This window comes from Hyla sarda, chromosome 5 (genome assembly GCF_029499605.1).
Source record: "Hyla sarda isolate aHylSar1 chromosome 5, aHylSar1.hap1, whole genome shotgun sequence".
Lineage (NCBI taxonomy): Eukaryota > Metazoa > Chordata > Amphibia > Anura > Hylidae > Hyla > Hyla sarda.
In genome coordinates, this window is record NC_079193.1 from 229899647 (window position 1) to 229917064 (window position 17418).

General features: G+C 41.3%; 1 protein-coding gene across 7 annotated transcripts in view; it reads right to left on the minus strand.

Annotated features, from left to right (window-relative positions):
* MBOAT1 (membrane bound O-acyltransferase domain containing 1) overlaps positions 1-17418 on the minus strand; it is a 78539-nt gene that overhangs the window by 15041 nt on the left and 46080 nt on the right. For all 7 annotated transcript variants that reach the window (XM_056521277.1, XM_056521280.1, XM_056521283.1 and 4 more), the window contains 3 exons: positions 12064-12118; positions 11024-11192; positions 9114-9306 (listed from right to left, as the gene is read on the minus strand). In XM_056521277.1, coding sequence (XP_056377252.1) covers positions 9114-9306; positions 11024-11192; positions 12064-12118 — 417 coding nt within the window. The remainder of the gene's footprint in view (positions 1-9113; positions 9307-11023; positions 11193-12063; positions 12119-17418) is intronic.

The window sequence follows — 17418 nt, forward strand, 5'->3', positions numbered from 1 at the left end:
TATGAATAGGTGTATATGTACACGTCAGTGCAGGGGACAATAGAAGAGCGGGCGGCCGCATCTATACATTATACAGGAGGATCACAGCAGGTGTCAGGAGTGATATCCTCTGTGATCTTTCCTTAACTGCAAGTACTACTACTCCCAACATGGAGCACACTCTGCTCCATGCTGGGAGCTGTAGTACCTGCATTTATAGACAGATCGCAACAGGTGTCAAAAGTTTCACCCGTTGCGATCTTTCTACTAATGCAGGTACTACAGCTCCCAGCATGAGGCAGAGTCTGCTTCATGTTGGGAGTAGTAGTATCTGCAGTTAAGGACAGATCACAGCGGGTGTCACTCCTGACACCCAATGCGATCATTCTATCTATTGCATATACAGTGGGGATCAAAAGTTTGGGCACCCCAGGTAAAAGTTTGTATTAATGTATATAAAGAAGCCAAGGAAAGATGGAAAAATCTCCAAAAGGCATCAAATTACAGATTAGACATTCTTATAATAGGTCAACAAAAGTTACATTTTATTTCCATCATTTACACTTTCAAAATAACAGAAGCGGTGTCTGCAAAAGTTTGGGCACCCTGCAGAGTTAATATCTTGTCTTCCAGTTCTTTGAGATTTCTGGGCTGTCTGTCACGCACTGCTCTTTTAAGGTCTATCCATAGATTTTCAATTATGTTGAAGTCAGGAGATTGTGAAGGCCATGGAAAAAACTTCAGTTTACGCCTCTTGATGTAATCCCCCGTGGATTTCGAGGTGTGTTTAGGATCATTATCCAATTGTAGAAGCCATCCTCTCTTTAACTTCAGCTTTTTCACAGATGGCATCAAGTTAGCATCCAAAATTTCCTTAAATTTTATTGAATCCATTTTTCCTTCTACTCGTGAGATGTTCCCTGTGCCACTGGCTGCAATACAACCCCAAAGCATGATTGATCTACCCCCATGCTTAACAGTTGGACAGAGGTTCTTTTCATTAAATTCTGTTCCCCTTCTTCTCCAAACGTACCTTTGCTCATTCCGGCCAAAAAGTTACATTTTAACCTCATCGGTCCACAGAACTTTTTTCCAAAATACATCAGGCTTGTCCATACGTTCATTTGCAAAGTTCAAATGCTGATTTTTGTGGTGAGGACGTAGAAGAAGTTTTCTTCTGATGACTCTTCCATGAAGACCATATTTGTACAAGTATCTCTTTATAGTGGAATAGTGTACCACAACTCCAGTGTCTGCCAGATCTTTCTGGAGGGATTGTGCAGTCAAACATGGGTTTTGAATGGTTCTGTCTGATATTTTTCTTGGTCTTCCAGATCTTGCTTTAACTTCCACTGTTCCCAATGACTATCATTTCTTAATTACATTCCGAACAGAGGATAATGACATTTTCTTATAGCCTTCTCCATCTTTGTGAGCGTCAACTATTTTCAGTTTCAGATTTCTAGACAACTGTTTAGAAGAACCCATGGTGCTGATTGTTGGGGCAAGGTCAGATGAGTCAGGGCATTTAAAACCTTTGAGATTGACATCACCTGGTCTGCCCACATGATGATTGAGAACAATCCATGACACAGGTAGGTCTCAGCTTTGCAAAGGGGGCAGTGCATGCTATAAATTCTGCAGGGTGCCAAAACTTTTGCAGACGACATTTTTTTATTTTCTGTTATTTTGAAAGTGTAAATGATGCCAATAAAATCTAACTTTTGTTGACATATTATAAGAATGTCTAATCTGTAATTTGATGCCTTTTGGAGATTTTTTCATCTTTCCTTGGCTTTTTTGTGCACATTAATACAAATTTTTACCTGGGGTGCCCAAACTTTTGATCCCCACAGTATATACTCCGGCCGGTGTGAGATGGAAATGTGCGCCCTGTGCAGACATGCGTCCCCTCAGCTTTCCAAAGATTTCCGAAGCTAGAGCTGGGTGGGAGGGCATAGCGAAGGCAGAGCATGGGGAGAGAGGACGTACTCGCCCTCATCTTCCTCTCCCTGCTCTGCCTTCGGAGGATGCAGGTCTGCACGTGAGAAAGAACACAGAGCAGGGGAGAGAGGATGTACACGTCTCCCTCATCTCCCCTCCCCCTGCTCTGCTTGTGTTCACTGAACATAACGGGAAGATGACAAAGTGCACGGGCTGGGGATTTATAGACTGCAGAGGCTGGGGAATAAATCTCGGACTGTAGATGATTTCTATGTGTGAAGGGGGGGACTCCTAAATGACACATGCTAGGAGTTGTAGTCCCTGTTATGTGTTTGCATGGTAGTGTTTCCCAACCAGGGCTGAGTTATATTAGTGTGTATAACGCAGGTTTCCACCTCACACCGGCCAGTGATATGAATAGAACATCCCTCATTCATATTTCCCGCTGAGAGCTGTGATTGGCTGCAACCATCCGGCCAATCATCACTCTGGGCGGAAAATATGAATGAGTGATGTTCTATTCATATCACTGGCCGGCCGGAGTACAGAGCAGAGATGCGAGCGCTGTATAGAGCCGATCCGCATTTCTGCTATATTATGGACGATCGCATCGGGTGTCAGGAGTAACACCCGGGGCGATCTGTCTATTAGTACAGGTACTACTACTCCCATCATCAGTCTGTTCCATGCTGGGAGTAGTATTACTACCTAAAAAATGTAAAAAATAGTTACTCCTCTGATGCTTTTATGCGGTTTTTACTTGGAAATGTTATTTGATGATACTACTGTAATCCAATTTCTCGATTGCTTATCTTGATGCTCCTTTGATGGGTCATATTGTCTTTATCCTGTTAATTTTGAAAACTTTAATAAATATTTACATTTAAAAAAAAAGAAAATAGAAGAATTAAAATTTCGGTATAAAAAATAAAAATTTTGTTAAATACATGTTTTTACATCCCTACCGCATCCTTTTTTTTTTTTTGGTACCCAACAAATTTGGAAAAAAACGCCAAAGGGGCCAAAAAAGGTAAATTCCACGCAAAGGTAAATATGCCAGAAAAAACTCCAAAAAGCAGAGAAAAACAGTGGCAGTTTTTCTGGCATTTTTAAGCCTAAAAAAACCCAGTGCAAAAACCTCAGTGGAATCCTAGCCTTAGGGTGTTTCACAGGACGAGCAGCAATGTGGAGGAGAAAATTCAAAATCTTCATCTTTTACACTAAATGTTCTTGTAGACCCATTTTTTTCATTTTTACAAGGGGTAAAAGGAGAAAAAACCTAACAAAATTTGTAACCTAATTTCTCTCGAGTAAGTAAATACCCCCTATGTGCTCTGCTGGCGCACTGCAGGACTCAGAGGGGAAGGAGCGACAATGGGATTTTGGAAGCAAATTTTTCTGAAATGGTTTTTGGGGAGCACATTTCATTTAGGAAGCCCCCACGGTGCCAGAACACCAAAAAAAAAATATTTGGGAAGGGAAGGAGCGACAATGGGATTTTGGAGAGCAAATTTTTCTGAAATGGTTTTTAGGGGGCATGTCTCATTTAGGAAGCCCCCATGGTTTCAGAACACAAAAAAATGTATTTAGGAAGGGAAGGAGCGACAATGGGCTTTTGGAGAGCGAATTTAGCTGAAATGGTTTTTGTGGGCAGGAAGCCCCTATGGTGCCAGAACAGCAAAAAAAAAAAAAAAAAAAAAAAACACATAGCACATTATGTGCTGCATCTCAGCTAATGCAAGTAAATGAGACTGCGCTGCAAACCACAAATGGCTGTGACTACAACATGAGAAATGTAATAATTCCATCCAGGATGAATTTGTGGCTGTGGTAATTTGGGGTCGCAATGGGATCCCATTTAGTGCAGATCAGCTCCCCGCTTTGCAAGAGCGAAGTGCACGGACAGCTGTGGAGCAACAGCAACTTGTAAGGGCACACGTAGAGAAATCCAGCACAAAACAGCATCATAAAATGGATGGTCAGAGGAAACCCACAGGGTCACAGAAAGCCACACATTTTATGATGCTGTTTTAAGGGTTTAATAAACCGCCTAAAGAGCAATAACTGATTTGTGCTGGATTTCTCTATGTGTGACCACATTTACTTACATTAGCTGAGATTCAGCACGATTCAAGGAGAACAACATGGCGATCTTTGACTGTGCGACCCATTTTTGCCATGTAGCCCTAACCTTATATTGTAAACTTGTTCTTTATACAGTAATAGTCACCGCACACAGATAAACAGTGATCTCAATGCTACCTATCAGTAATAGCGCCCACATATACTATAAGGCTAAGTTCACAGACAGAATGTCCACATGGAGAATCTCCGTGCAGATATTCCACAAACTGCAGGACACCGACATAATATGCCGCCACTAGGACTGCACAGGAATGCAGCGTCTCATAGACAGCCATGCATTCTGTGCGGACACAGAAAATTTAATTTCCATGCCGGAAACACCTGTGGATCCGCCAGTGACCCAACCCATTTTGTGCCTCCAGCTGTTGCCACTCCCCTTCCCCTGCCTCACCCGCCCCTGGCCTGCTGAAAATGTTCCGAACGCTGGGGCAGTGGACTACCCCTTTAAGTACGCAGCATAGGTTAGAAGTATAGTTCCCCCACATTAGGTAGGCAGTATACCCCCCCCCCCCCCCCCCATTTTTGCAACCCTAGCCAAAAGCTAATTTTGCCACCCCTTCACTCCGCCCTTTGACACACCCCACCTTACTACTGGGGTGACTCACTGTAACAAGCCCCCTTCACATGTAATTAGCATACTACCGGGGTGACACACTGTAAAAAACCTTCTCCTCATGTAATCTCCTTACTACTGGGGTGACACACTGTAACAAACCTTCTCCTCGTGTAATCTCCTTACTACTGGGGTGACACACTGTAGAAAACCTTCTCCTCATGTAATCTCCTTACTAATGGGGTGACACACTGTAACAAACCTCCTCCTCATGTAATGTTCTTACTAATGGGGTGGCACACTGTAACAAACCTCCTCATCATGTAATCTCCTTACTACTGGGGTGACACACTGTAACAAACCTCATCATGTAATCTCCTTACTACTAGGGTGACACACTGTAACAAACCTCCTCATGTAATCTCCTTACTACTGGGGTGACACACTGTAACAAACCTTCTGCTCATGTAATCACCTTACTACTGTAACAAACACTGTAACAAACCTCATACATACATCATACATACACATAAATCTATCATGCACACATAATACATATACACACACACACATCATACAAAATCATACACATACATATACAATACACATCCCCAACCCAAAGCCTCTCCTCACCCCCAGGAGGTGATTGCTGGAGATCGGGTTGGCTGAGGCTGCCTTGCTTCTGCGCCAGGGTCACGTCAGTAGGAGCTCCCAGCAGCCACTGGCCTTCTCAGCCCTGCAGGGCCGCAGATATAAGAAGGGGGAAAAAAAAGTGCTGGCAGCGATTGCCCGGGCCCCCAAGCAGTGGAGCGCAAGCAGGATGTGAGGGGGATTTACTAGTGGAGCGCTGCCTGCCGCATTCCTCCGAGCGTGGTGACGTCTGATAAGTGGAGCACAAGCAGGGCTCCTCCAGAATGCTCAGGACAGGGGGAGGAATGTTAGTGCCTTAGGCCCTGAATACTGCATTTTGCACAAATTTGCGGTAAAATCACGGCAAAAACGCAGCGATTTTACTGCGATTTTGCGCAAAATTGAGTATTGTTAGTAATGCCCTAAAGCTTTTCAGGGGCCCCCTTTTGGAGGGGGGCCCTAGGCAACTGCCTAGGATGCCCCGCCCTAACGCCAGCCCTGCCAGTACGCCCTGTGTCCTGGACGGGTTAAATGTAGTGTTCTCTCTTTATTTCACTGTGTAGTGTGGGTGAAGTGCTTTTTTTTATTTATTTTTTATTTATTTTTGACTTTTGCTTACTTTTACTGTATTAAAGTAGGTTGTCTTTTACACCATTTTGGTGGGATTTTGCGGTCCATGCCACCAGCGACTGTTTTGCGCTGTGTGCAGACTGCCCTGATTGCTGATCAGTGCCTTATTATTGATGAGCACTTTTTGGGGATGTAGGCTTGTTTTTTGGGGGTTTTTTTGGGGCACTTTTTAGTGGGCATTTTCAGTCCATGCCACCAGTGACTGTTCTGCACTGTGTGCTCGGACTGCAAACACCCCTAGAAAAAGAGCAAAAAGAAATCCAAAATGGTGCTGATCAGTAATAAATCACTGAACAGCAATCAGAGCAATCTGCACATGGGGTATGGTCTGGCCACACAGCACAGAACAGTTGCTGGTGGCACAGACCGCAAGTGGCCCAGAAAAAAGTGGGGGGAAAAACTGCACCACAAAAAAGATAGGAGCAGGCAGAAGCAAGCACTGATGGATCACAGATCAGTGGCCTCCAAACTGTGGCCCACCAGATGTTACTAAACTACAACTCCCAGCATGCTCAGACAGCTGGGAGTTGTAGTTTTGCAACATCTGTAGGCTGTGGTTTGGAGACCACTGGCTTAGAACCCCACATCAGTACAAGGTGCTGCAAAAAAAAAAAAAATAATATTAATAATGTGTCACTTAGACCAGTGGTCTCAGATGTTGCAAAACTACAAATCCCAGCTGGACAATCAACATCTGTCTGGGCATACTGGGAGTTGTAGTTTAGCAACATAAGGAGACCCACAGTTTGCAGAAATCACTGCATGGTGACAATCAGCTGTCCAAGACAGCTGATGTCACCTAGACAGGAGCACTAGGATGGGAATGGGGGAGGGGGGGGGGTTATAGGGGTCTTTGTGGGCTTGTGTGATGTTTTATTTCACACAGAGTTCACACAGTTGCAGATTTTTCTCCAAATCAGCAGGTAATCCGCAGGCTGCAACCCTACATCTCATTGCAGATTTATTTTGACTTAGAATTAGAGTCAATGGGGAAAATCCACAACAAATTCGTTTATTACAGATTCTGTGATATTTAAAAAAAATTCACAACAACTTTAGGGGAAACCCCCTAAAGGGGTGCCCTAAACTAGGACCCTCCCAATAAAATATTTGATTGATTTGCTTAAAATGAACCCCTACTAATTTGTAAACACAAAATATAAAGTGTTAATTATATACAAAGTGTCAAAACCACACCACAAAAGTTAAAAGCACAGCACCAGTCTGTCTCCCTTCACATTTGATGTGTAACCATATTGCTGATAGAAACGGATGAGCAATAATATTGTGGAGCCATTCAGAAGCAATTGAATGGACAATATTGTTGGGGTCAGACAGTGGAGCTGCTATGTAAAACAACCAGTTAGCCAAGACATTTCGCTTGTCCCCAGCTTTATCAAAAGGACTAGTGGCTAATGGCCAGCGGGCGTGCACACTCTCCTTATATAAGCTTTTGTCTGATGTCAGACTGAGGTGCCCGGATGTTTCCCCCAATCAGGTGCTAAGAATGCTGTCATGTGATGCTATGTTGATCCTGAGCGCATCACTGTGTGCCGTGCTTAGTGATGTGCTCAGTAATGGCCAGAAGAAGCGCACACCGCGCAAAACTGCCGGCAGTCGCCTCTGAGCGCCCTGCAGTTGAAGGGGAGTCGGCCGACTAGCAGTGAGTGCGGGTAACCATGTCTCTTCTATGCTATTTAGTTTTAGTGACTTAGTTATTTCTGGTTCACAGCACCGCCAGACCCGCATACTCAGAACTTCTGTCTCCCGCTGTGATAGAGGTACCACAGCCCAGTGACCCTGACTACTTTATAACAATAGTAACACTATACCTTTGAAGTTTTACTTATATACATTTATATGCATTTAATTATATAAAAAAAAAAGTAAGAGGCATAACTGTTAACTGCCAGGCCCCAGTGCAAAATTTGTAACCGGACACCCAACTTTAACGTTTCATTTAGGGTATGTTCACATTACGTAATTAGTGCGGAATTCCGCTCTCTGAATTGAGCGTAGGAATTCCTCGGTGTGAACTCCTAACATTAGTGTGAATGGGTCTTCCGCTAACCCGTTGACACTGCGGAAATTTCAGAGGCGGACAGTTTCACCGATAAAATTGACCCGTGCAAAGAAAGAACATGTTCATTCTTTGCGTGAAAGTCCGCGAGCACTGCATAGCCATCAATGATGACGGCACAGTGCCGCGCAGCCCTTCCGCCGAAGTATTTCGGCAGCGGCTGCCAAATGGAATCTAGCAGAATTCTGCAAGCGGAAATTCCGTACCAAATACGTAGTGTGAACATACCCTTACAGTACTGGTCGCATCATATTGAGAAGATAAATATTGCAAGCCCCCTGTGGCTCCTGGGCCAGGGGGCAACTGTACCCTCTGCTCCCCCTACAGTAATTCACCTGAATGTGACTTACTTCAGTGATTTATTCCAGTGATGCATCACTGGAATAAAGTTATATTCTTATAAAATGAAATAGCTTTTGCCACTTGCTGTACTACTGTAAAAAACTGGTTTATTTACATGCACAATATAGAGGCTATGAAACACAGGTAGAACCAATGGGATTAGAAATCAATCAACCATCTTCCTCCCCCTTGTGTTGACCTACACATACCAAAACCTTTAATAGCCCTTTTTCTTTATTACTTTATTTGAATTGACAACACAAACTTGTTACAGAATTACTTTGCATGTATATTACAGCAGCTTCCTGTCTTGATTAAGTATGCTAGCCATTGTTCTGCTACTGCCTGCTTCTCATGGGGAGTACACTTAAAGGGGTATTCCGGGCAAAAACATTTTATCCCCTATCCAAAGGATAGGGGATTAGATGTCTAATCGCGGGGGGCCCGCTGCTGAGACCCCCAGCTATCTCCCTGCAGCACACACATTCTATGGCCATCACGCCCCCTCCCATAGTCATGATTGGTGGGGGCGTGCACGGCGTGACATGACATCCCCAGTCCCGGAAACCCAGAGGTTTCCGAAACTGGAGATTTAGCACCCGCATAGAATGCGGGTGCTGCAGGGAGATCACGGGGGGGGGGGGGTCTAAGCAGCGGGCCCCCCACGAACAGACATAGGATAGGGGATAAAATGTTTTTGTCCAGAATACCCCTTTAACTGCAAGAAGTTAAGCAACAAAGCAAAGCTTATCTTATCTATGGAGAAACATTTCTTGTATATCAAATGTCTACAACTCAAAAGTAACTTACCTAATGTCCAAGCAAAGTAATATTTAGGTTTACAAGCCATTGTTGAAATATAAAGGTAGAAAAGTTTCCAATACAATGAAGATTCATCAATGAACTTATCGTCCAACATATATTTAAGCGGAAAAGCTTTGGATATGGTTAGGAAGAGAATGAGTGACACCACACAAATCAGTAGCTTAGTTATCACAGCATTCTGGAAAAAAAGAACAAGAGTTAGATGCATAAAAATTATTATTTTATAGGATAGCTGGTAATGTGTAGAAACTGTGGGTTACTGTATGGGTGCAATAGCTGGTATATCACAGGATCATACTGGTACATGACTAATATGACTGTATTATTAAAATAATGGTAATAAGGCTGATAATATTTTATAATCACTTTATATGGTATACAGGTATAGCGATGGAATAATGTAGTCACTTTGTGGAACTATTACTTGACAACTGTATAGCAGTATTATGTGGGCAGTGTAAAGCAGTATTTGTTGGTATGCTACAGACACTACAGACAGGTTTATACATGAGCTATATGGAACTATTATTGTTATATATCTATAAATGTGGTTTTATTGGATGTGTGACTTATAGATTTAGACAGTACAGCTATGGCAGACCTAAAGACTGTCTATACATCATGAAATTTGTATTGCTTAAATTTCTGGTGCTTACCGATACATTATGCTCCTTTATTAATAAATACCCCAAAACATAACAGAATAGATAAAAATGTGATTTTTTGTTTCAATAAAAGGGTTGTTAAGAGTATGTTACATTGTCTGACAGCAAGTAATATGTTAATCCTCTGCCACTACAGCACTGCTGCTCCAATAGTCCTCATCAGTCACTGTTTACTATGTAGCAGTGATAATATGCACCTACCTCAGCATGATGCTAACATGTATGGCAAAATATTCAACAGGTGCAATATTACTTTATTTCAGTGTATTGCCTGCTGTTTCATTTTTTATGTTCCTGGACAATACTTTAAAAGGGAAACTGACAGCCGATTGATTGAACCAGATTAAAATGATGTATAACTAACCTGGATCTGTGGTCCAGTTCTGGAGATACACGCTATATTCACTGTAGTTGCTAATATGTTTATTAACCCATTTTGCGCAATGGAGGTGGAAGCTAGTGTTCTGAGCCTCCCAGCCTCTGTTTTCTCTGCTCCGATATGCCTGCCCACTTCATAAATCTGAGTCTTCACCCATGTGAGTACGAAGTGGGTGGGCATACCGGGGCAGAGAGGACAGAGGCAGGGAAGCTCAGAATACCATATTCCGCCTCCATTGCGCAAAAGGGGTTAATTAAAGGGGTACACCACCCCTAGACATCTTATCCCCTATCCAAAGGATCTTTCCTGCAGCACCCCCTGTCATCTGGTGCACGGAGCAAACTTCGCTCCGTGCCTGATGACTGGCGATGCAGGGACCGGAGGCCCGTGATGTCACGACCCCGCCCCCTCACAATGTCACGCCCCGCCCCTCAATGCAAGTATATGGAAGGGGCGTGGCGGCAGTCACGCCCCCTCCCATAGACTTGCATTGAGGGGGTGGGGCGTGCATTGAGGGGGTGGGACATGACGTCATGAGGGGGCATGGCCGTAGCGTCACGAGCATCCGGCCCCTGTATCGTCAGTCATCAGGCAGGGAGTGCTGCAGGAGAGATCGTGGGGGTTCCCAGCGACGGATGTCTAGGGGCGGAATACCCCTTTAAGATATTAGCAACAGGGCTAATATAGCGTGTATCTCTGGAACTGGACCACAGATTCGGGTAAATACTACATCATTTTGATGAGGTTCACCCACACTATTACCTTGTGTATTGGGTTTTATTGTAGGTGTCCCTGTAAATGATCTAAGATAAAAATAAAAATAAATTAAGACATTTTAATTTAGTTCTTACAGTAGGAGAAGGATCAACACATTTTTTTCCTTTGACTTCTGGCAACTTTGATTGTATATGTCGTCCTTCAATAAACCCAACATACTCATTGAAATTGCTACATGGCCCGGCCAAAATACTCATAAAGTTGAGGTGGTAGCTAATGTACTCCAGAAAAGTTGGTTTTTGCCTGAAAACATAATCATAGTATAATCTTAGCAATAGTAATTTCACACATTCTTCAACAATATAATAAGCATAAGCCATGACCTAATAGGCAGGTATAAATAAATATATGAGCTGATCACAATGAGGGAGTGAATCCAGCGAATCTGCGTCGCCCAGTGCAGAGATTTCTGCGACATTTGTTCTTAACAAGTGGGCCTAAAGTTGCATGTGAACAGGGCACATCCCCTCCATGCAAAGCCATGCTACCCTTGCTGCCCCCTTGGCGTGAGTGGTGGATTTTTTCAAAAGCCACACAAGCTGCGCAATACAACACTTGCGCAGCTTAGTAAATCTCCCCCAACGGGTATAGTGTGACACATATTAAAATGAGACACCCTACAAATCATTTACTGGATTCAGAAGAACTAAAACAACACTTGTCTGACAGGAAAACAAATATATATATATACAAATCAAAAATGTTGCAATATCTGCATCTGCATCACTGGGCTAATACGGCTACTCAAATTTACTATATACGGTATATATATATAACGTTGTGTTAACACATTCAGGTTTTTAATGGCAAATATTGAATGGATCTGACAAGAAGAGTAGTCTCAATCTTTCCTTTATAAGTGTCCTCCATTCATGATCTGTTTAGGGCTTTGAATTTACTAATTGCAATTAAAAACCTGAATATGTGAACTCAGCCTAAAAGGCTCTGCTTATAATGTTTTTCCCTAATTAATCTGAAACAATGTGTTTCTATAGACCCATGTTCAAAAGTATGGCTTGTTTTCCTGTCCACATCAGGCATAGAATATGCATTTATTTGACTATTCCAACAACTATAATGACACTTATGATGTAAAATACACAAAACTTCTTACTTTATAGAATCTTGTAATTGTTGCTTGCTCAGCAAATCTTGATGTTGGCACATCCCTGCAATGAAAAATGTTTTTATAAAATTCTTGCTTGGCCTCATTCTAACTTTGATGTAAATGCTCCAAATTTCCTCCACTCTAAATGGATAAAGTGTGCCAATCCTAACAGTTTTCTAAAATATATTTCCTGTATTTTCACTGGTTTCTCTGCTGACAGGCAGCTGCATTCATAACATTCCAATGGTAAAACCTGTTTTTCTCCTCACCAAGTTATCCCAAAGCTTCACTTTTGCTTTTTCAAATTAGTAAAATAAAAAAGCAGGACAGTGCAAAAAATATTTCAAACATATTTCACACTCAGGAATATTGTAAGCATTGTACATTTGTCGCTACCATTTCAAAATACCACATCCCTACTTCTGAGCAGCCTATAGTTTCTATCACCTAGAAGGTCTAATGCCAGGATTCACTTCAGCTGTTTACTTCACATGGACAAGATACTAAGTAGCTCTAATTTATAGGGGTACTCCAAATTTTTTTTTTTTAAATCAACTGGTGCCAGAAAGTTAAACAGATTTGTAAATTACTTCTATAAAAAAATCTTTATCCTTCCAGTACTTTTTTAGCAGCTTTATGCTACAGAGGAAATTCTTTGCTTTTTTTAATTTCTTTTTTGTCTTGTCCACAGAGCTCTCTGCCGACACCTAATGCCCATCTCAGGAACTGTTCAAAGCAGGAGAAAATCCTCATAGCAAACCTATGCTACTCTAGACAGTTCCTGACACAGACAGAGGTGTCAGCAGAGAGCAATGTGGACAAGACAAAAAAGAAATTCAAAAAGCAAAGAATTTCCTCTGTAGCATACAGCTACTAATAAGTACTGTAAGGATAAAGATTTTTTAATAGAAGTAATTTACAAATCTGTTTAACTTTCTGGCACTAGTTCATTTAAAAAAAAAAAGTTTTCCACCGGAGTACCCCTTTAACCCCTTGCCGCAGAATGCCGGGTTCATACGGCACTGCGGCAAGCTGAGCTCGCATCATACCCGCACGGTCCCGGCTGCTATCTGCAGCCAGGACCCGTGGCTAATGCCAGACATCGCCGTTCCGGCAGATGTCCGGCATGAACTCTTTAGACGCAGCGATCAAAGTTGATCGCCGCGTCTAAAAGTGAAAGTAAAAGTATCCCGGCAGCTCAGTCGGGATGATCTGGACATCGTGATAAAACCTTACCTTACCTGCCTCCTGTGCGTCCGAACGGCGATTGATTGCTGCAAGCCTGAAATCCAGGCTTGAGCAATTACCAGATGATAACACTGATCAATGCAAAGCTATGGCTTTGCAGTGATCTGTGAAAAAGATCAGTGTGTGCAGTGTTATATGTCCCTATGGGAGCTATAACACTGCAAAAAAAAAAAAGTGAACAAAAAAAGTTAATAAAGATCATTTAACCCCTTCCCTAATAAAAGTTTGAATCACCCCCCTTTTCCCATAAAAAAAATAAACATGTGGTATCGCCGTGTGCATAAATGTCCAATCTATAAAAATATATCGTTAATTAAACTGCACGGTCAAAAGTGTACGTGCAAAAAAATTCCAAAGTCCAAAATAGCATATTTTTGTTCACTTTTAGAATATAAAAATATCAATATAAAAAGCGATCAAAAAGTCCGATCAAAACGAAAATGGTACCAATAAAAACTTCAGATCATGGCGCAAAAAATGAGCCCTCATACCGCCCCGTACATGGAACAATGTATAGGGTTCAGAAGAGGACAATTTTAAATGTATGTATACATTTTCCTGCATGTAGTTATGATTTTTTTCCAAAGTAATAAAAAATCTAACCTAAATAAGTAGGGTATCATTTTAATCATATGGACCTACAGAATAAAGATAAGGTGTCATTTTTTATGAAACATGTACTGCGTAGAAACAGAAGCCCCCAAAATGTACAAGATGGCATTTTTCTTCCATTTTGTCGCACAATGATTTTTTTTTCCGTTTCGCTGTAGATTTTTGGGTAAAATGACTGATGTCATTACAAAGTAGAATTGGTGGCACAAAAAATTATATGGATTTTTAGGTGCAAAATTGAAAGGGTTATGATTTTTAACAGGTAAGGATGAAAAAACTAAAGGGCAAAAACAGAAAAACGTTATGTCCTTAAGGGGTTAACCAAGTATTAGACTAGGCTCACAAACAGTATTTTTGTCAATATTTTTTGCCAAAAATATAAATTGAATCAACACAGAAAAACTATAATGGAAAGATTTGCATCTTGCTCTGTCTCTGTGTTCAAAATACTAAATGTCTATCCAGACCAATTTTTTTTTTTTTTTTTCAAATAGCACAGGTTTTTATTACATTTTCCAGAAGATAAACAATAAGCCTTCAGAGCATAACATAAATCATACATTTTTAATTTATACACATAAAAAGATCTCAAAAGATACAAACAAAAAAAAACATATATAAACCCCATCCCACCCTCCCTGCTCATCGCCAACAATCCAATATAGAAAGATACAATCAACTCTCTTGAATAAGGAGAAATGTTCCCCAGTCTGGTAAAAACAGACTTAACAAAAAGGACTTGAAACAAAAAGGGGAAAACAGACACAAAGGGATCATATAAGTAGTATAACAAAACATTCAAAGTAGTTATATAGGAGAAGACTTATTATTTTAAGCCCTCCAAGCCCCTAAATTGTATCATACTTTGCTGAGGCATATCATTTCGTATCGGCTCTACCTTCCAACCTAATGACCATATGGATAGACAGAAAGCGATGTGGCCAACTAGTGGGACACAATAGATTTCCTCGCCTGATAAAGAATGTCCTGTATAGCAACTTTTTGTTGATCATCCCTAGGATATCTTCAGCTTAAGTCATCCCTAGGATATCTTCAGCTTAAGTGACACATGAGAGGGAATTAGAAGGAATAAGTATACCTAATACTGTTAAAATATAAAAGAGTACCCTCATCCAAAAAGGTCCAGAACATGTGGAGGAGACAGGCTGGGGAGGATTGGCCCCTAGGGCACTGCCGAAGTTCTCATTTTTATTATACACATAAATACGGGAGGCCAATAAACTCGATGGAGAAGAAATAATTAGCATATCCAAAGTTTCTCAATAGGAGAAAGGAGAAAGCAAAACTGATATGAGGAACTTCCTTAATCAGTTCAACATCTCATTCCCATTTCTCTTTAAGGTGTAATTCATAGAGGCCTTGGCATCTATGTCAAAGCACTAAGCACCTGGATCAGATGGTCTTCCCTTTGGGGTATATGTAGAATTTGGGGAGGTGCTCCTGCCAGCTCTCTTAGATAAGTTTAATGAATCCTGTATTAGTAAGTCTTTGCCGTCGACTATGTGTGAAGCACATATAATTTTGTTACAAAAAAAAGGTAAGGACCCTCTCAGGCAGACTCATACAGACCAATCTCCCTTCTAAACTCAGACACCAAAATCATCGCCAGGTGTTGGCGATGAGACTGGCTAAGGTCTGTAATAAACCATTGGGTCCGATCAAACTGGCATATTCATGATATTTTGATCAAATTATTTGCTAATATTCAGATGCCGGGGGAGGGGATCCGTTCCATCCTGTTGCTTGACGCCATAAAGGCTTTCGACAGCGTGGAATGGAGCTATCTCTGGCGTGTGATGGAGAGGTTTGGGTTGAGTGGTAGATTTTTGGATTTGGATTTTTTTGGATTGGGTTAAGGTCCTTTATGATCACCCTTCAGTGCGGGTCATAGTTAACGGGAACCAGTCAGAAATATTTAATTTGGAGAGAGGGACTAGACAGGGGTGCCCTCTGTCCCCACTTCTGTTTCTTTTGTATATCGAGCCCCTTGCAATAGCCATTAGGTAGACGGAGGAGATAGAGGGGTTTAGCATATACGGGAAGAGTAGCAAACTTCTACTTTACGTAGACGATTTGCTTCTTATGTTGCAAAAGTCAAATAAATCGATTTCGAAAGCAATGCAGTTAATTGAAAGATTTGGAAATTTCTCTGGGTTAAAGGTTAATTGGTCCAAGTCGATTATGCTACCCTTTGACACAGTTAGTGGTGGGGTGGGGGCTGGGCTGAAGGTCCTTGAGCCTGATAACACCATTGAGTACCTAGGGATAATGGTTGGAATAAACCCACCACTTTTTCCAGATCAGAAATGATATCCTTTGTTAAATAAAATTAAAACCAAAATTGACACATGCCTTAGATTCCCCATCTCAATGGCAGATAGGGCCTCAATAATTAAGATATTACTTCCACAGATCTTGTTCGTATTAAATGCCTCACCAGTGTGGGTATCGGAAAAATGGTTTCAAGCTCTTATTTCTCTACTAAATTCACTATTGTGGGGAAGGAAACGCCTTCGAATGAAATATCTTTCGTTAACTGAGCACAAAGGGGGTTGGGCACTAACTGATTTTTTTAGATCTTTTTGGGGCTTTAAAATTGCAAAACATTATGAGATGGAGGAAGAATAGTGTTTTAGTATATTTAATTTCTTCCATGGGACAATAGAAGGATATTTTTGAGATTTTAGAAGTTGGGTCACTCAATACACCAATGTTTGGGGGTAATACATATGCTGATCTATACAATAAAAGTATGGGTGGAGTGTAAAACATTTTGTAAAATCACATGGAGCCTTGACTTTACTCCATTATGGTTGAATAGAACACTTAAAGAATTTTTTTTAATTAAAGATTCACATTTTTGGATTAAAAGGGGGCTTAAATATGTAAATAAATTATATGTTAATAGCCAAATAATATCGTTTGAAGAGATAGCTCACAGGTTTGGGGTGGTGGACACCCAAAAATGTTTTGTTTTTACAAATAATTAATGCAGACCACAAGTCAAAAAAAGGGGAATTTTTGGAGGGTACACTCACATTCTATTGTGGAGTTAATAAGAGGACCTTTGGTTGTCAAAGCTATGTAAAAAATGTACAAAATCCTGAAATATTCTCGAGAAATATTCAAGAAGTTATCAAGGGAAGATGGGAAAGGGATCTAGGTGTCGTTCAAGCAGATTCCTGGAGTAGAGCTATTGCTAATTTGAAATCCACCTCAAATAATCAGGCACATAATATGGTACAAACTGAGATTCTGCACAGGCTATACTACACCACTCTTGGTTTGAAGCGCATGGGTCTTAGGCAGGATGCAGGATGTCCAAAATGCCAAATGGAGGAAGCCAATTTTTTGCACCTTATCTGGAACTGCCCCCATATCCAGAAGTTCTGGAAGGAGATTAGTGAACATATTGAGAAAAGGTATAAAATTAATATTGAAGGGGACCCTAAGAGTTTAATTCTTGGGGATGTTGGAGAT